Source organism: Perca fluviatilis, chromosome 8, assembly GCF_010015445.1.
Source record: "Perca fluviatilis chromosome 8, GENO_Pfluv_1.0, whole genome shotgun sequence".
Lineage (NCBI taxonomy): Eukaryota > Metazoa > Chordata > Actinopteri > Perciformes > Percidae > Perca > Perca fluviatilis.
Genome location: NC_053119.1, coordinates 10,612,240 through 10,633,598, shown reverse-complemented (window position 1 = coordinate 10,633,598; position 21,359 = coordinate 10,612,240). Strand labels below are relative to the sequence as shown.

At 39.1% G+C, this 21,359-nt stretch overlaps 1 protein-coding gene across 5 annotated transcripts in view; it reads left to right on the top strand.

Moving 5' to 3' along the window:
- The first annotated feature begins 813 nt into the window (after positions 1–813).
- The window catches only part of map1ab (microtubule-associated protein 1Ab), an 86,011-nt gene continuing 65,465 nt past the window's right edge, over positions 814–21,359 (top strand). For all 5 annotated transcript variants that reach the window (XM_039809210.1, XM_039809208.1, XM_039809209.1 and 2 more), the window contains exons 1-2: positions 814–1,106; positions 8,731–8,832. In XM_039809210.1, coding sequence (XP_039665144.1) covers positions 842–1,106; positions 8,731–8,832 — 367 coding nt within the window. In that variant the 5' untranslated portion in view covers positions 814–841. The remainder of the gene's footprint in view (positions 1,107–8,730; positions 8,833–21,359) is intronic.

Here is a 21,359-nt window from a genome sequence, read left to right as displayed (position 1 = left end):
TCTCCAAACTTACCTCAATTATTACTTGTCTCCTGCTAGTTATACTACAGCACTTACTTAAAAAAAAAGTTAAATTAAAAATATTTTTGTTGCATCTCTTTCGGTGTTGTAGTAATTCGTACACAGCCCCTACGCACTGGTCTTACAGCAGCAACAACAACAGCAGAGAGCAAGAGCCAGCAGGCAAGTGTTATTTACATAAACTTGGTGTACTTACAAACTTTCCAATCCATCGTTTTATGAGAGCATAACCTATACGTACTACTACTACAGACGTTTGGTATCATTTCGGGCATTATTAGTGGGGTAACTTAGGAAGATACAAATGTGGGTCCATTAGCCCCGCTGCTATTCAGCTATATCTTCGCTAACTCTCCCAATGTTCGACCCAGGTGAAAAAAGCTTCTGAGGGGGTGTTTGGCTCGAGGTCATGGTGCAAAGGACCCTTGGGTGAATTACTCCGAACCATCACTTTAAATCCAATGTTTTCAAAGTGTGTGGGCACTACCATTGACTGTATATATTAATTGACAGTCTACGGCCACTACGCGCTGCTAGCTATGGGCACCATGTGGTATACACCATAGAAATTGATATAAACATTTACAGTTTTGAACACACTCATTCACCCAAGAGCTTTTACTTTGAAAGCTCCACCGGAGATTTGTAGCCTAGCTATATAGTTTTAATAGTCTGGGCGGTTTGACCATGGATGTATTAATCTTTGTTTGAGGGACATGTTGTCCCCTGTCTTCACCTACTTCCCCTGCCTCCCCTCTTACTCCTCCCCCTCCCCCCCCACCCCACCAGACTTTTCCCCTCGCTCACACCGGTAGTTGTCATGGCGATGGAGTCAGCCTCGGCGTCGGCTCCAGGGGTTGTTGCCATGGAGATCCCGGTGCGAGGTGCGCTCCCGGTGGTTGAAGAAGACGAGGGCTACAGCGCGCCGCCGCCGGGGTCCGAGGAGCGACTACGGTACCGCCGAGGAGGTGGAAGACGTAGGCGCGGAGTGCCGTTCAACCGGGGCGGCTACTACATGCTGATAGTGATCGGGGAGATCGGCACAGAGCACCAGTTGGACACCGCCAGAGCGCAGATAGAGCGGGGTGAGTGATGGACGAATCACCGGCTTGTATCTGTACTTGTTATCTGTTTGGCAGCTGTGATTCAATGTGCAACTTTGCGATGGAAAGTCATGGAAAGAGGAGAGAAATGGTTTGACGCAATGGACAGGATAGTATGGATGTATAAGGTAGAGGCATTTGCTGCAGCATTGCACCATGGGACACCACGCATTTTCCCTCACCCCACCGTGAACTGCAGACTCAAGTTTTAGATGCAGCAGAGGTCTCTTTACTTTAATACAGCAGTGGCAAGCAGCCTTCTCGATTTTAACCTTAAACTGTCATTTTATCAATGTATGAATCAAATATAAATCAAGCAGATATTAACATACCTGGCCAATCAGCATGGCTGGATAGGTTAAGTAAAATAAGTAAGACATTTATTTTCACCCTGCACAATAATGTACCTGTCTGTCTTGCAGCAGTCATCTAAAATGCAGTTTGGTTTGAGCAGGATGTTACGTATGTGTGTGTGTGTGTGTGTGTGTGTGTGTTTGTGTGTGTGTGTTTTTGCATACATGTGTGTCTTTACATGGGTTTATTCCTGGATTGTGGTGTCATGTACACTCAAACCTTTAAACAAACAAAATATGCAGGCTGTGCTCAGCGGCGAGAACACAACCCCTTCAGATATTATAAAGGAACGCGTAGCTTTCTCTTTCCTGCTGGTTTCTTATTTTGTGTCACTCAGGCATCGTTACTCAGCAGTATTTCAGTGAGTTCAACCCCTTCTTCTTGCAGCAGGCTACATTTATCCTGTCCGTGTGGGCTGTCTAAAGTTTAGGGATGTTGAGCAGTTGTGAAAGATGTTGTTGTGTACGGACTCAGGAGTATGCAACTCAGCAATTTTCCGCTGTGCCGTTGCCCACTCTAAGCTGTTCTCAGTCCAGATGATCAATCACACTTTGAAATGCCAGTCTGGCGCCATAGCAACCCCATCCATCCCCTCTCTCGTTAGGGACTTTACTGCTCTGCTGCTCTGTTGCAAACTCTGTGTCCCCCACCCTTCCCCATTACACCATTGATTCGTTCGCCCAGGTTTGTGTTTTAAGTGTGACTCAGTGTGAATGACCTGCCATTGATTCTCATTACACGTGAGTCACAGCGTCCTTTTGCAGGCCTGCAACAAGTCACCCACGCTGCAGTGTTGTCGTCAAACAAGAACCAAGGTTAAAGATCTTATTTGGGCAGATTTCATTTGATTTTCTTCAAATCTGACTCAACAGTGTTTTGGCTTGCTTGAAAAATTACTTTATTGGTAATCGCTTATCAAAATAGTTGCAGATTAATTTCCTGTCTTTGAAAAATCTATTAATTGAATGACTGCTTCAGTTCTAGTGCAAACAGCAGTCCATAACCCAAAGGTTATATATATTTACAATCAGGGGTCCAAAATGAACTTTTTTTTGTCCACCAGCCAAATGGCTAGTGGATGTTCATATTTTACCAGCCACTCAATAGATAAACCTGGTATTGATCTACCAGCATTTGGCTGGTAGATGGTGCTAATTTTGGACCCTGTTTACAATCATATATAACACAGAAAAGCAGCACGTCCTGAGAAAATTATTTATTTGAATTGTTGCCTATTAATTTTCTTTTTAATTTAATAAACTAATCAATTAAATGACTTATCGTTTCTTCAGCATCAAATCTGAAAATGTTGCATGTTATCATTGCTGCCCTGTCCAGTAAATCTGTACTGAAATACTGTGTTTCTTCCGTTTTGGCTTTGCCAGATCTTTGGATTTGAGAGTAAATTGTTACAAGCACTGTTCAGTACGAGCCGCTTTACTATTTGTTCATGTTTAGTAAGGACTATCAGGAAACATGAAAGGTGCTAATGCTGACGGCATGAAGGTTTAATGGGTCTCTTATGTTATTCCAAATACTTGTGATACAGAAACTGGTAGCGTGCACTAAATGACAGCATGAAACACAACAGCTTTTTACACTTTTTAAGCCCTTTATTTTTTAACCTATGGCCTACTGTTAGCCCCAGGTCGAATCCCACTTCGTAAATTTAGAGCCCACGATTAATATATTTATCCTCACAGTGTAAGTTATTTAAATCTGATTGGACAACAGTTCTGTTTTTTTTCTTCCCTTTTAAAATTTTAGTATAACCGCTACAGCTTGAAAGATATTGCACTTTACTTATATAACATTGCTCTGCGGATATAATGATTTTTGTGTAAATGTGAAGTGATTTATACATTTCACCATCTATTGTCTTCATTTACACTGAATTTGAGACCCAGTTCTTGCACCATGTGTTTGTCCACTACAGTTTGTTTTCTTTTAGTGTTCCTGCACCAAAAAATGACTGTTCCTGAGATAGAGACTAATCTAACATCACTAACACGTCCTGAGCTTGTGATTCAGCGTTTTCCCCAGAGGTGCAGGGGAAGACTTTCAGGCTAACACCTTTTAGGTTTAGCAGATCTGAAACCTGGAGGCAGTGAAATAGAACATTAGTGCGACTGTGGTTCTGACACTGAGCTTAGTAGGGCTGCAACTAACGATTATTTTCATAGTCGATTCATCTGTTGATTATTTTCTTGATTATTCGATTAGTTGTTTGGTCTATAAAATCTCAGAAAATGGGGAAAAATGTGTATCAGTGTTTCCCAAAAGCCCAAGATGATGTCCTCAAATGTCTTGTTTTTTCCACAAATCAAAGGTATTCAGTTTACTGTCACAGAGGAGACAGGAAACTAGAAATTATTCACACTTGATAGCTGGAATCAAAGAATTTTTACTTTTGTCTTAAAAAATGACTCAAACCGACTAATCGATTATCAAAATAGTTGGCGATTAATTTAAGAGTTGACAACTAATAGATTAATCTTTGCAGCACTAGAGCTTAGTGCTCTTTCCCTTTCACCTCAGACAGCACGAAGACACCATGTCCCAACCCTGAATTCAGATTTTGTGTTGGATAGAACTCTGAAAAATAAAGTTTCACTGTCACTTTGCCCTCCGTACAGGCTAGTGTAGGTGTTCTGTATTCCATAATCCTTTGGCTATTTTACACACTGCGCAGTTAAAGGGATAGTTCAGATTTCTTGAAGTGGGTTTGTATGACGTAATTATCCACAGTCAGTGTATTACCTACAGTAGATGGCAGTCGGCACACGCCCCCAGTTCGGAGAAGCAGGCTGGACTGCTGTGGACAGGGCCATCCGAACTATGAAACTGTGAATCTGACTATACCCTTCAAAACACAGTAACCCAAACAAACTAACTGTTCGAGGCAGCGGTAGACCAGCAACTCCCGTGTTCTGCGAGGGAAAATGACTATTTTTGTCAAAGGACGGGAGAGATCATAGATGGATATAACGGCTTCAGTTCCCCATTGGAAAGGGCTGTCTGATAGCAAGGTAAAACAGTACAAATATTCTAAATATCAGTGGTGGAAGAAGTATTCAGATCCTTTACTTGAGTAAAAGTACTATTACCACACTGTAAAAACACTCTGTTACAAGTAAATGTCCTGCATTAAAAATGTTACCTAAGTAAAAGTATGTGTATGTAGTATCATCAGGAAAATATTCTTAAAGTATTAAAGTAAAAGTACTCCTCACATTTTAGAAACTGGAAATGATCAAAACAGTTCTGTGTTTGAACTGCTAATTAATTCAGCTGGACTTGTAGGCCGTTATATTGTTGGGTAGTTTAATTTATAATAAAACATTGTATTTTATTGTGTTTTGTGTGCAAAAAATCGAATTATACTTGTTAGTAAACTAAATGTAGATTAATATAGTGAAGTGAATGATGAATTACAATATTTATCTTTTGTTATATATGTTTTGCTGCTGCCCCGGTCCACAGCAGTACATTGCGCTCAGCTTCCGTGTTGGTACTCCTGCTTGCCTCTCGACCGCCTTCTACTGTAGGTAATAGACCTCAACAGTCCCACCCACAGCCGACTCCAGAAGTAAAAATCCCTTTGATTTTCTCCATAAGGATTTAGAATATGAGTCATGATGTCTAAACCATCCGAGGTAGACTGACCCCGAGCTACGTGGTTGTGAAACGAAGGTTTCTGCTCCTGTAGAAGCTAGAAGTCCATATGAAATTAACCTTGTTTTAAGAAAAACATGTTTTATCCGCGATCTTATGGCGAAAAACTACACTACCCACAATCCTAAGCATAACAGCAATGTCTCTGATTGGTCCAAATCGCCAAACCATAGAAACGTTTACCGTACCCGCAAAACCGTGAACGGCTAGAGCGAGCTTCTCCCATTGAAATCGATGATAGTTTCTGTACACGGTCTTGTACCTTTGACTTTTTGACGTTTTTCAAAATGTTTTTTTGCGCTGAATCAAGACTTCCAGACTTAAAACTCTCTATATAAGCAATTTTTCGAAACGTCAATGAAACAATTGAATCGGGAAAAACACTTACGGAGTCAGAGCCGTAAAAAAGTGGGCGGTCACTGTTGAGCTCTTTACACTGACTATAGTACCTCCTACAACCCCACTTCAAAAAATTCAAACTATCCCTTTAATGACTCATTTAGTAACTGATGGGGTATTAAGCGGTAACATATTTGTATAAATACCTTTTTTTTCTCTCTCTCTGCCATCCACGTACCTTTGCTGTATCAGACGCTCAACCCTTGTGGATGTTTGTATTGTAACTGACATAAATCAAACTAATCAACTACTCTTTAAACAAGGAAACTATAAACATACTACAGCCACCTTTTAGGACTACAGCAGAAAAGTGTTTAGTACTAAAAAGAATTTTGGTGGAGTATGAGGTGCTTTAATGCTCGGGATGATTTAGCTTTACTGGCCATACTCTTGTTGAGGTCTTATTCGGTCTAAATTAATCTTTACTGAGTCTGTATGTTACCACAGGCAAACCAAATAACTGTAAATATTTCAGTGCTCCTCCAACAAGTATTTAGTTGAATTCAAAGTATCTCATTCACTGATAAAGCATATTACTTATCCAGGTATGTTTTTGAGTGCAGCATCATCCTTGCTTCATCTTGGTGTGCCAAGCTGTAATTGGCTCAGCACTGCCCCCTGAAGCTGGAGAGCTGAAGCTGTACTTGGTGATAACTGCAGTCAGAGTGGCTGTTTTTTCCCCCGTTGGTCACAGGGTGCAGCAATGAAGCCATTCAACTCTCGAAAATTAAACTTGTACAGTTTGTTTTGGTTTTACAAGTAAGAAGGCTTCAAGGATGAGACCTAAGTTGTTGATTTGGCAAGTGGTCATCTAGTCAAATTCCTCCCCCCATAATAAAGAGCAGTGTACAGCCGCTCGGGAAGCATCGGTGACTCTCCAATGCAGTGGAGTCCCAAGCTGGGCACCATCATGCATATTGATGTGCAGGTCTGGATCACTCTGTGACTGAGCAGATACTGACAACTATAAGTGAAAGGACAAAAGAGGCTTTCACTCCACATTAACTTGTATAAACTTGTATCGGTCTAACCAGGTCTCTCATCATAGAAGAGTTAGCTGAACTGCCTTATTTTAACTGGTGCTGCCACTAATTGTTTTCGTTATAAATGCCATTATTTAATGAATTAATAATTTTGTGTATTCAATGTCAGAAAATAGAGAAAATGTCCATCACAATTTCTCAAGACCTAAATTGTTTGTTGTGTGCAACCACCTATCCGAGACCCAAAGATTTACAATAATATAAAAGGAAAAAAACAGTAAATCCTAACATTTGAGAAGCTGGAACCAGCAAATGCTCGGCCTTCCTGCTTGAAAAATGACTTAAACAATTATAGATAATCTATATAGCTGCCAATTAATTTCTTGTTGATGGACTGTTTGATTGACTAATCATTTCAGCACTAAACAGTTGTCATCTTTATGTACATCGACACAAAGCTGGTCACTTAGTAATAAGTAAAGTAGATTGAAACTCTCCGTGCAGTATACACAGCCACTGATGGCTCTCCTCTTGGCTATAAACAGGCAGTTACGTCTGAGCCTAGTTATGTTCGACACCAATGTCGTCCTCCAAGAGGAGCGGATTCAGATACACAAATATGAAGGCCTCATTTATTCCCATCCCTTTCCCTGTCTTCTGTGGACGCTAACAGCCTTTTTATCGTGAGGATTGGCATGAAAAGGCATCAACATCAGACTAGGAGGTTGTAATTTTTATGCGTCTAGTAGTGCAAAGAAAGACGTTTGCCAATGAATTCTAACGAAAAGGTAATAACAGTGACACAGCATTTCTGGGAACAGACTGCAGTCGGCAGCGAGGGAACATTTTCTCCTCAGTTAAGGGCAAAACAAGGTCTTCAAAGTCTTCTTTTGTGAAAGAGGAGATTTAAGCAGGGGCATGGATTTGAAAAATTAGAATAATCTAATTTATAGCTCTCGCTGAAGGAATCCACAGGTGGATAAGATGAGAGAGGTGTGTGTGTGCTGGTTTCTATCCTGCTGGATGACATCTGACACAAGTTCTCTCTGAAGTTTGACTCACTGCGTCTCAGTAGGATCTGATAAAGCTGCGGCTGTGTGTGTGTGTGTGTGTGTGTGTGTGTGTGTGTGTGTGTGTGTGTGTGTGTGTGTGTGTGTGTGTATGCTGATCAGTTCATTACTGAGTCATTTCTACTGATCCAGTCCAATTAGTTTTAGTGCTGATGTTTATCTGGGGTCTTTTACCTTTACTAGATATTATTTCTTCATAAGCTGTTAAAATAAACATTAAAAGGTATTCATAACATGTTATAACGATGATACGACAAAGACTGATTAACAATTCAAAATGACACAACAATAATTCTATTCAGTTCTATTCAATACCTCATAATATTGATATTGTATCATCAGCTAAAATATGTCACCTCCCTCTGTTTTGTAATAAGGCATCAAACCTGCAGTTACAAATATTAGTAGTAGTAGTAAGTGTGTATTGATCTTGCATTCACCAGGTGGAGGCAACCATGACTCCACACAAAAGTACAATGAACCATCATTTGTAACATTAACAGTTTTATTACATTTTCTTTTCATTTAATGATTAAGAAAAAATCCAGACACAGAATTGAAGATATTCGTCGTCGGTAGTTGCAAAATGTGTTTAATACTTTGATACAATCTCTCATTTTTGTCCACTTTCTGTTAACAATGACTAAGCAAAATAGAATTTATTTCACCAAATGAGAAAAGGCAAAGTGTACAGTAACTATACTATAAAATAAATTCTATTTGTAAAAGTGTACAAGTGAAAAATGTTTAATAAATATGTCCCTTAGTAATATTATGGTTTTAGACTGAGCCTGCGGTAGTACAGGAGGATTGTTGTATGACAAAGTAGTGAGCAGTGATACAGTATATTAGTGTCACTTGAGGTTAGTAATACTGTTGTGCCATCAGTCTCAGTACATTTTGAACTCTACAACGCTTCCTGCTCAAGGACCTTCCCTGCAGCTTCAACAGCGTTAGGGAGGCAAGATGCTGCCACAACATCTGGTAAAAGGTTATGCATGTTTGTGCCTCAGGTTCATCAGATACTGGTCCAAAGGTTTTTTCCTTTAATTTCACTAATCTCTGTCCTTCCCTGCTTCATGTTGTTGTCCTCAAGCAATCTTTCTCTTTCCTCCTTCCTGACAGGAATTCGATCCTGGGACGTGGACCTCAAGTGCTGCAACCTTGATCAGCAGCTGCAGCTGTTTATAACTCGTCACTCCGCCCACTTCTCCTCCGAGGTCAGAGGTCAGTGTGATGTGGTGCTCTTGGCAATGGACCAATGATGACTACAATTAGGGGCGTTTAATCTGAGAAACGCATTGAGTACATTATAGTCTTTATGGGGCAGATTTTGGATGAAACAAACACTAATAAAGCTGCATTCAGCAAGAAATTAATGTACTGTAAATATACACCTGTCTTATTAGCTGAATCAGAAGATAGAGGCCGCAACACAGTAGTGTTCTGTTCTCTTACCTGAGATGATGCAAGAAGGGATGAATTGCAAATGATCAGCAACTGACGAAGCTGCTCTTACTTTACAGGCGATCCTTTCTTTTCCCTTTTAGTATTTTTTGGCTGTCATTTGGAGCTGCAAAAAATTCCTAATGCAGAGAGATGAAGCCCTGAAAACTTTAACATACGGTTACATACAGTACAGGTACTTTTTTTTTCTCCCACAGTATCTTTATTTATTTCCAGACATAATAACATTTACATATAACCACTGGGACTCAAAACTCCTGCCCCAAACCCTGCAGAACCCATGTCCATCAAACCCTGACCAAGACATAACAACAAAACAAATAAAAAAATATAAATGACTAAAGAAAAAAGGAACTTAAATACACAATAAAATAATTATACAAATACTACATAAGTAAATAAAAAGGGGGGAATAAGTACAAAACTAACCGTGCACTGCTCATACTCACAAGTGTGCACTACACATAAATTAGATATTGGTCATTCAACACCAGACAGTAAACATTTTTCCCAAATGAACTGCAGAGGGCTACTTATGGGTCGTCCCCAGGTGTTTCCAAGTCTTTATTTGCAAGAAAATTTCTAAAGCAGTACAGGTACTTTTAACCTGAAGATATGGTAAATATACTGATATTATATAAATACTGGTGTATCAATATATAGCGATATTGGGACATGAGACCAGATATTATCTGTATTAACTGTCCTATATGCTGATCTACAGTTTAGTAATCTTATTTATACTATTATGCGTATACCTTCTCTACCTGCCTGACCGTTATATTCACTTCATTCATTTGTTTATTTTGACATTGGCAGTGCATTGATAATAATAAGTGCTCTTTCTAAAAACTGCTGAAAAAAAGCAGGCTCATTGCAGGTTGGGCTTATTAAAAAAAGGTTATAAAACAAATCCTGACTTGAGATTAAAATACTAATGGAACAAACTAAATATTTGGTACAAATTAAATATTTCTTAAAATTGTAAATTAGTAAATTTATGGCTAGAATCAGAATGATCTATTAAGCATGTGTGACTAGTTCCTTGCTTTTTTAAATTGCCTTAAAATACACAAATACAGATACAGAAAAAACAAGAAAATTAACAAATTATTTTTCGATTAAAACCTTATGCTAGCCGTTTTCTTTTTATTGTAGGATGATTGACAGTAGTGAGTTGCATTTAGTTCAGATATTTAATCAATCTGCATTGCTTTAAAACTGAACTGTGGGTATAATCACCCGGGTGACTGTTCAGTGTGTGTGTGTGTGTGTGTGTGTGTGTGTGTGACCTGCCTCTTTTGTCTATGTGATGCAATGATTTAGGGCTCAGAGCCCAGGTTGAAAGTACAAAAGATGCTGAATAGGGAATTATTTCAATCATCTAGGTAAGGGCCTGATGGGATCTAACACACACGCACACACGCACACCACACACACACACACACACACACACACACACACACACACACACACACACACACACACACACAATCACATATACACAAATACGAGGAAACGGACAACCCCAGGAGAGAATATTAGTGCACTATTGGCAAGTGCTAAGTAGCAGCAGGAGTCAGCAGAAAATGACACAGCATTTTTCAACACAGTTGTTAAAACAGAGCAAATACCTTGGAAAGAAACAGAAGAATTCCTGTAAAACAATAAACATTAGTATCCATTGTCCATCTGTCAACCAGTTTGGCCTGCTGGGTTACTTTTCTAAAGAGACACGGCTCCACTCCTGTGAGTCACCTCCATTCGTGCTTACTGATACAACTGCTGATGAAACATCCAGATATTTTAGTGATTCATTCCCTCAGGTCTGCTCCATCTGTTACACATGAGAACAACAACATTTCATCTTTGAACACAGGATGATGCGAATATATCTTTTTTATTTCCTTCGATTTATTTATTTATTTATTTTTACCTCAGGGGACAATAACATGTTTTGATAGATAATCATTTTTACGTTAAACATATCTTGGTTGACTGGATTCATATTGCTTTGAGAGAAACTGTATTGATTTCTGAATGGTATATTGGATTTCTAAGGTAATGTAAAATAGCCTGGTGGCATAGTGGTCAGGCAGGACGTCCTGTAAGTGTCTTCGTTTCATTGTCCGTTGACCTTAAGCATCCTCCCTGCGGACGTGATGCTGAATCCCTGCAGGTCTGGATGAAGCTGGTGTTTCTGTGGAGGTTGGTTATCAAAAGCTAGTGTTGCCTTTGATAGATAAACAAGTAATATTTCACAAAATCTAGCATGTATTGAGTCTTGTCACTGCCCTTTATCGTGTAGACGCATTCTCTAGTATCACATCTTTTTCACTAGATGTTTACTGCTGCATTCAGAGTGACATCTGTGTTTCTGGATTTTTTTGTTTTCTGCAACATCATCATCATATCTCTTTTTTCATTTATTCCTAGGGCTGGGTATGGCCAAAATCTTCTATCCCGACATAGATTGACAACGAATAATAATACGAATAATAAAAATAATAATTTATATCATGACATAGGATGTTTTCTGGTAATTCAATAAATAAATAGTCTATATGAAATAACCACATGGTTCAAAATAAACAGTATCAAGGGAAATCAAGAAAAAAATAATTATTTTCCAGCTATATACTGCGTTTTTTTTGTGAATCTATAGTGTGAATTTAAAACAAATCTGCAATTCTTCAAATGATATTTCCTCAAAATGTTTCAAAACAGATTTTCTGAGAAAATTGAGTTAGTATGTGCTTGTTATTATCAATTTAGACGACGTAATTGTATATCTCGATATATGATTTCATCACGATACGATTCCATTGAAAGACAATAAATTATCATATTAAAGGTCCCATATGGTGGAAATGGGTTTTTATGGGATTCTGTGTGTCATATAGGCTCGGGGGTGTAAAGTAAAAGCTGTGAAAATGTGAAATCGGCCACTGCCGCAATTTCTCCACCCCCCCCAAAACTAGACCACCTCCCAGCTAAACGGGCCAGTTAGAATTTGATGTATTTGCTACGTAGAAACCAGGTAACCAATGGGTCTCGTGTTCCCAAATGGACCTAGCCCCGCCCCCCTTTTCAACTTCGTTCCGCCGATAAGAATCGGAGAAGATGCGGGAGTCATGTCGGGAGTCAATTCTTCCCTGAAAACCGGCCATGAGAAATGCATCATTCCAGGGTGCTCCCTTCTGTCTTCCTTGACAGACAGATGAGGTTATATAGTATACATTATATATATATATATATATATATATATATATATATATATATATATATATATATATATATTGCAATATATGTTATAAGCTCTACATGTAGTACCTATTTTTTATTATATACACATATATCTTTATTGCATCTAACTTGTTAAATACCTTCTTATACTGCACTGTTTGCACTGCCACTGTTTAGTGTTACTTGCCTCATCCAAGTGCCTTTATTATCACTATCACTATAATTATCACGACATGCAACATTAATTCAATTTAATTTAATTTATAGTGTCAAATCATAACAGAAGTTTTCTCAGGGCACTTCATGTAGAGCAGGTCTGAAGTGGTACAGCTGGGCAATGGGATCAGCTGGGGGAAACTGACAACAGTTAAATCACAACACAGCATTTAAATTTTTTTAAATTAACTGTCCCTCTGCCGTTGCTCCTTCTTGTGCAACCAGTTGTTGAGGTTGTCGGTCCAGCTGAGCGCAGACTGGCTCACCTCACTAAAAACTAAATGTTTACACAAAAGGTTTTACCTGGACTGATGCCCATTGCTATTATTTTTATTTGTCATATTTCTATTATCTCTTCCTTTCTTGTTGGTGAACGTCTCTCTCTGCAAAATAATTAATTCATATGTTACACTTAAAATTATTTTACATTAAACATTTATTTCTGTAAAAACACAGATTCAGTTCGGATCAGGATCGCTCTCTGTAGCGTACACACTTAAACTCGTATATCACGTACTGACTATTACTTCTACTGTCAGCATTAGCTACTGATGCCCAGTGTATTGTAAAGCCTAGAGCGCCCTCTGCTGACTATGCTGAGCTTAGCAGGAACAACCTCACCCATTCAAACGCATGTACTCAAATTACCCTGTTACCAGACACTGATACAGATATGTAATAAAGTAGTTTATTTATGTTTTGAGTCCTTAACTTCTAATCAGTTCAAAAATTAAAAGAGGGGCTAATATTTCCCTGTCTTGTAGAGCACACCATGTCACACATACATTGCTATTACATGAATAAATAAATAAAAATACATTCATTCCACAGGCTATGTAAATGAACTCATTGCCCTCTTTATTTGAGAGTGTTGTCCCTGACCCAGCACCTTTTACTGAAGAGCTGCAGAAGATTGTGGTTGCTGTTCATCTCTGTTCCATGAATGCCTGTTACCAACTTAGCATCTTTTTTAGGATTGTGGTGGTCCTGCTTGTCATTATTGTAATTATTAGTCCGAGGTTTCTGCCTGTTAAAAGGCAGTTTTTCCTCGCCACTGTCACACCAAATGCTTGCTCCTGGTGGGAATTTTGGGTCTCTGTAAATAAAATAAAATTGAACATTTGTAAGCTTCTGTTGTTTCTCTGCTGTGGCCCTCACAATTCTTGGTGTTGTACAACAGGAGTTTTCTGGTTTAATTAATGTAGCATAATATGATTAAAACAGCTGTATATAAATATATTATAAACATATTATAAACTATTTGTTGGAGCACTTACTTTGTCATTACTCTGAGTCTCAGAGGCCCATATTCAGCCCTGTAAATATTCAGTGCGTTCTGCAGTGAATAAGGGTTCAGACAGACAGTGTTTTCAAATATTTAGTACTGACTGGAGAATGTATATGATCATTACGTTTGAAAATTACATATGAATGACATTGCGAGGACCGAGGTAAGAACATTAATGTCTGTAGTAATTTCCTTCATATTCGAAAATTCTGGTACATCGCTGCCTTTTCCAGACAACAGCGGCGCAACAGAGAGCCTGGGTTAAGAGTAGGTGGGCGTGTGTCAGGTAACGTTATGTGCCGTGCACCGGAACATAAACACAGACACATCACCGACAGTATGATAATAACATGAAAACACATCGTTAACTCTAAGTGGTTTCTGTGACTTTCAAATGTTTAAAAACCCAAAAGACGCCAAAATACACAGCCACCATATAACGTTAGCCTTAGCCCCGAATGGCCACATCACTGAAGATACACCATGTCTAACTTTGACTAACGTGACTTTGTCTGAAGTGTTACAGCCTACTAAAATGAAAACACACTCAACTAACCACTATGAAACGTCCTGCTGACCTCTTCTAAAAGAAATGAATTGGTCTAAAAAAGGTTTTGCAGATCCCGCTGCCATGTTTATGGTAGGCTTCCAACAAAATCTGATTCCAGGCCGCCTTCTATGTGGATCTGTGCTTAGCCAATCAGAGCGTTCTGCTCATGAATATTAATTAGTTGTGGGCTAAACATTCCATCCAGCAGCGAATCCAAGCGTTTGTGGGAGGGGAGAAAAAAAGGCTCTCAGAAAAGTGTGGGAAAATCAACCCAAGTCTTTTTTTTTTTTGGTAACACTATTAAATTTGTGTTTAATAGACACATATAAAGGGTACAGCTATAAGTTAAGTGTCACCATATGGGACCTTTAAATTATCGCCCAGCCAAATTATTTTAGTCACTTTTCACCTGGACAACTAAGTGCAACACTACGGTGTGTTGTTACCTCCAATTTAAACAATATTGCACCCCCATTATTGCGCCTTCAAGTATGGCGGTTTGAAGCAACTATAAACACTTTTGATTTCCGACGTAGTCAGACAACATGTCGTAATGATTGAGTTCAGATTCAGTACTGTAACCCAAGTAGAGAAGAGCTACAAACTCAGAAAACCGACCTAGTAATGTGAGATGCGCAGCAATTTCTATCTAAAGTGTGCTTAACATTTGCCACCGTAAGCTACTGGTCACACTAGACCAAGAAAAGCTGTAATGGCAAAACATCTGCATGCATTGGACTGGGCAAGCCTGACTTTTCATACTCATTAACCCTCTGATGACAAAAGACGCAGTGTTTGACAACACTCCTACTCAAAAGCGATATTACAAAATTTCATTTTTCATTATTTCAAGCACCAAAACAATTGACTTTAGCTTTGTTTTCACAAGAGATTTGAGAAACTTCAAAACGTGTACATAAAATTTTCAGCTTTAGGGCAAAATTATCTCTTTATACATTGCTCTGGAACAATTTTGGGCATCCCTATACAGAAAGCTGAGTTTGTGCTGAACATTTTGATATGAAACACATGGTTATACGGTTCTATGCAAATATCCTAAAATGTGAATTTAATAAGAAATGTAAAAATGTCCTTAGAGGGTCAATTAAAAGTTTTATTTGTAGGAGGAAAATATGTTATTTCTTCTTTCAAAAGTTCGAATGGGGTATTATATAAAATACTTTAATAATATTGTTGCTCAAAATGGATGTAAAACATTATGGAGCAAAACTTCATGTTTCAATCTCAACACTTAACGGTAACACTTTGTACTGGAGCACCATTAAGGCTCTGACACACCAACCCGATGGCCGACCTTCGGCAGAAAAAAGGCAGTCGGACTGACTGCCTTCCCGAGTTGGTCAAAAAAGTGCCTCGGAATACCCTGAAGCGACGCCGACTTGAGTGTACGTTCTGATGTAATACGTCTCCGTAACAGCAGGCGGCACTAATCTGTATTGTCGCCCCAAAAATGTAAACCGGCAGCTGATTGGACGAACGCGTCACGTGGGTCTGGCTGCTCCCGTATTTTACAACCGAGCATAATGGCGGCTCGTTCGGAATACAATCTCATATTTTACGAAGATAGTTCTGAAGTTTCTGAAACATTTTAAGCGAGAAATAGGCCATGCAGTTCCTGAATCTGTTTTCATTTCGGATCGACAAAGGTCAGTTTGAAAGATTTTCATCAGATTTTGAGAGGCGTTAGTCAGGCTCATCCCGCTCGTCATTTCCGGGTTAGCGCTCCACCAATCAGATTGGTCATTGAGTCCGACTGCCCGCCTTCCGATTCAACAAGTCAAATCGGCCCAAATGAAGGCCGACGGCTCCTCCGACTGACGAAGGCACGGAACACACCGAACAGACTTGAGTCACCGACCTCGCCAGACTGTACGACGGCTGATTATGGGGTTGGTGTGTTAGGGCCTTTAGTATTCAACATGCACACATACAGTATGTGATGTTGAAAATTAACAGTGTGCTTTCCCAAACTGATAAGGGAGATCATTGAAAATGCCTCATCCCTTTTTAAGACTGACGTGGCTGAGGCCGGAGGACCAAGGATGGAGGCTGGGAGTATTGATTACACCCCCACTTTTTTTTTTTCAGTACAGCACACAAGACAGATCAATAGCACTTCAATGGAGAGCAGTCGATGGATGCAGTGCAGAAATAGATAAGGGGATCACATTGCTTTGGGTTAGCGGAAAAAATTCCATTGTGGGAAAACGGTGGCAACAGTCCTCCTTCACCACTCGGCTGATTTTGGACATGAGGTTATAAGGTGAGGGAGGGCTGATCAGTTTAAAATTTAATTTACCCTTGAAAGAACATTCTAAAATATATCCACTTTGGAGGAGAAAATAACCATTTATTTTCACAAGTATCTCAATCACAGAGAGATTAAATCTGCATTATTTGTCTGGTTATTTTTCATATACCCAACCAAGGCCTTTAGCTGCCTACAACGATATATTTTTTTGCTTGACAAGTTACTTTGACAAGTTTTGTGTTGCCGTGTGTATCGATGTCATTTTTTTTTGTATTTCTCATTTTGCAGCAAAACTCTCTGATAACTCTTTCACAGCTTGACCTTGATATCTTTCGATGTACATAACTACTTTCAACTCAAGAATGTACTGTTTTCTCCAAGGGGCAGTTGTTGGTTATTTGGAGGGGAGGCTACGGTTCATGGAGGTGTTTAGGGATGTGTGGTTTTTAAATATATAATTTTAGTCCAGGGCTCTGTCCTTGGGTTATTGTTTAAAATGAGATTTGCAGTCACACCGTGTCAATGCTACCTATCATCACTTGTAAACTAACAACAGCAGTTTGGTCTCAGCTTGTCAGGGCGTTATTAAATGGGCAGAATACAACATTTCTAAGTTATCGTTATGATTCAAAATTACACAAGGGGCTGTTCAAACCTAGCTAGAAGAGTTTAATTATATCTTCAAATTTCACAGCACACTGGTTTTTAATAAAAAATGTCAGGGCCCTCTGCACTTGCGCGGAATAAGAAATAGGTTTTCTTTTCATGTTGTAGCGGCAAAGCAAGTTCCCATCACAGTAATACTGATACACTGAAAGTCATCTTTTGGATTTACTGGATTTGACCAAACATAATAAACAAAAATAGATTAGATAACTGCTGGATCCAAAATACTACAGTTGTTTGTCCACAGCTTTGTTTGAATGCCAAATAAATCCATTTACCTACTGTAGGGTTTTTATTATTTATTATTTGATAGGCTGTAGTTGACCTTAAAACCAACTTACTTACTAACATCCTTTGTAAGCGTTACATTTGTTTAAATGTAGATTGAATCCAGACGACAATATTTGGCCATAGTAAAACACCTGAAAATAAATAAAGAAGATACAGTCAAGGAAACCTCTTTATACTGTAGATTGTCTTTATTGATCTAAGATCTGAAATTCTCCTTCAGGGTTTTCATACTGATAAGTATCTTTTGAATGGGTTCATTCGGTAGGAGAGTGATAACACTGCTGTCCAGTACGACAGCCTCACAGTCAGAAACACGATCACCCTTTTCCCTTTTTAAAAAGCTGATCAAGTGCAAATCAAAATGTCAATATGAGGCTATATTTGATGATATGAATGTTGATTTATAATATGCTTCAAGTTTAAGTCGGTCATAAACATCTGTTTTTATAGTTACAGGAGGGTTCACTTCACTTTTACATGAACATTCCTCCATAACAAATATTACAAAGTGGCCCCTAGTGTTGAAATTATGTAATGCAGTGATGACTTTATATTTCTGGACAGGGACTGTCTCACTTGCAAAGAAACGCATATAGCTGAATAACCTACCAATACTTAAGAGCCCCACACACACACACACACACACACACAACACACACACACACACACACACACACACACACACACACACACACACACACACACACACACACACAGGCTGCCTACACAAATACCCGACGAGGACCTGGGGAGATAGGCCATGGATAAGTGTCAGCGATTTACTCTGATTAACCCTCCCACACTGAAATCACACAGGTGTGCGTATCCATTTGCAGCGTATGTGTGTGTGTAGCTATGACTGTGTGTGCATGCTGTGTTTTGGGGAGTTTGTGTGAGTGCTGATTTCTGAGTATCCGAGTCCTCACTTGGTTTCTCTAAGTCATTGAAAATCTCTTCTGCCAGACATTTTCTTGGGAAATCTACCTTTTGTCTGGTTTAGTTTTTAAAAATGTGCTGTATTGCTTACTGCAAAATGAGTTTTAGATAAAACCTTCAGAGGCATGGAAGGTGAAGAAACGTGCATGACGTGAAAAAAAAGTCACTTCCACGCAGTAATATACTTTAGAGAATATTATAGATCCAAGATGAAACTGACAGAAGGGCGGAACTCAGAGAAAAAAGTCACAATTACAAATCCTTCTGCTAGTTCAGAACCACGGACAGCTTTCTGGATTCATCAATACACAGTTAGGCAACAGATATTTCAGTGCCATGGTCGGGGCCGTAGATAACTTGCACAAACCTCAGTCGCGATAAAAAAAAAAAAGAAAAAAAAAAAAAAAAAAAAAAAAAAAAAAAAAAACCCCTCTACTCTTTCCTTTTTTATAAAAAATGAAAAAAAAAAAGAAAGTTAAAAAAAAGGAAAAATTTAAAAAAAAAGGGGTTTACAGCACTGAAAAAGGGCTCAGATGCCAATCGTAGTATGAGGATTTATTACTGTATTGTTTTATGGATCTATTTAATATATGTATGGTTTGTGATGATTGATGCTTGATCTGCTGCCACTTGCTCACCTGTTCACATGTAGTTTGTGATGCTGTTGAATTGTGTTGTGTTATGCTGAGAGGTGTTTCATCATTTACCCGCAAGGATACTAATAGAAGCATATCTGTTTTGACAGACAACTGATGACTAAAATGCTTCAGAAACACTTTTTGTACATTTAGATTAGCACTAACAATATACAGTGTATAGTGGTTGCACATGCCCCTACTAGCCTGTCAGTGCAGGTACTTCTCTAAGATGTTTATGAAACGTATTGAACAAAGCACTGAGAATGCTAATTAGGACTACAGCGGCAGTTGGTTTATGGGAAACAGGCTTTAACGTCCCAGAGGTCCAGAGATGCTTTGAAGTGAGATGTGAAACATCACGTGTTTCTTTTCTCTCTTTTATTCTCTCTCTGGCTCTGTCTCTCTCTCTCTCTCTCTCTCTCTCTCCCCTCTTTTCCCTCTGGCTCTCTCTCTCCCTCTCTCTCATTGAGGGAGATGTGGGTGGAGAGAAAGGGAAAAGTAAAAGAATCAGTGGGAATAAACTTGATGTAATCATTACGTGTGGATCCTCCTTCCCACACACACACACACACACACACACACACACACACACACACACACACACACACACACACACACACACACACACACACACACACACACAGGTTGAACTCAGTAAGATGGCTTAGTCAGGCAGGGAGCTCATGAAAGACTATAGACAACCAGTCCTTAATAAGAGGCTTCCAGGACGATCTATAATTCTGCTGCTCATTCATAAGAGCAGTCGTACCACTAAGATTAGACTTTCTTCTGTAACTTTTATGTGTGAATCTGTGACCGCTGGAAACATAAACTGCACAGGCTCACAATAGAGGGGATTTAGTAATAAAAAATAAAGTAATTCCAGGTTGCAGCTCTACCTTCCATAATTAAATAAATCCTTCATTGAATGGACTGTTGGTTGTGTATGTAGGAACTATTCCCATTTTCTTTTCTTCATGAGTTTCCCTCAGCCTGACCCGTGTGTTCATAATTTATGGGAACTCACACACACAGGGGAGTGTTATCTCCATGGCATTGTCTGACGTACGTGGTAGAGGTGAGAGATGTGGCCTGGGGGCGGCACAGAGTGATTAAAGATTCACATTTGATAGTGGAGCCAATTTGCTCCTGAGGGAAATGTGCTTTTCGCGGCTGTTGCCGTAGCGACCTCTCCACCCCTGCATGGATAGGATGACACTCGAAAGACCCTGAAGGTGTAACTCTGTCGCTATATCATGACTGAGGTGAAAGGAGGCCGTGGGGGGTTGAGGATGGTCAGGGCGCATGCTGAAAATCTGAAGGAGACATTGTTTTTTGGTAGGAACAGGATGTTGGATTGGGAATGATGACGAATGAGAAAACTGTATCCATTGAGTTCCAAAGCTAAGAACATACTTAATCATAATTTAACATATCATCTAGATTTGTATCTGGGACCCCATGAAGTCATTGAAGAGTGTGTAAGGATAATGCCAGACGAGGTGTCCATTATCAGGAATGAATTGATGACGGGGAGGCCAGAACCATCTGACGCGAAGCAGGAGTTGCCAGTTTATTAGGTACACCTAGCTAAAACTAATGCAGTCCTATACAGCAGTCCTGCAATAAATCCTTCATTCATGAAGGTTATAATGTTTAGTTTTTTTTTTTGTTTTAGAGAAAGTTTAGAGTTTCTGTGATTTAGCTTACCCCCAAATCAAAATGCTCTGCTATATCAGCTACATTAAATTAATGCTATTTATATACAGTACAGGCCAAAAGTTTGGACACACCTTCTCATTCAATGCGTTTCCTTTTTATTTTCATGACTATTTACATTGTAGATTCTCACTGAAGGCATCAAAACTATGAATGAACACATAAGGAATTATGTACTTAACAAAAACGTGTGAAATAGCTGAAAACATGTCTTATATTTTAGATTCTTAAAAGTAGCCACCCTTTTCTTTTTTATCAATAACGGAAAAAATTCCACTAATTAACCCTGACAAAGCACACCTGTGAAGTGAAAACCATTTCAGGTGACTACAACATGAAGCTCATTGAGAGAACACCAAGGGTTTGCAGCGCTATCAAAAAAGCAAAGGGTGGCTACTTTGAGGAATCTAAAATATAAGACATGTTTTCAGTTATTTCACACTTTTTTGTTAAGTACATAATTCC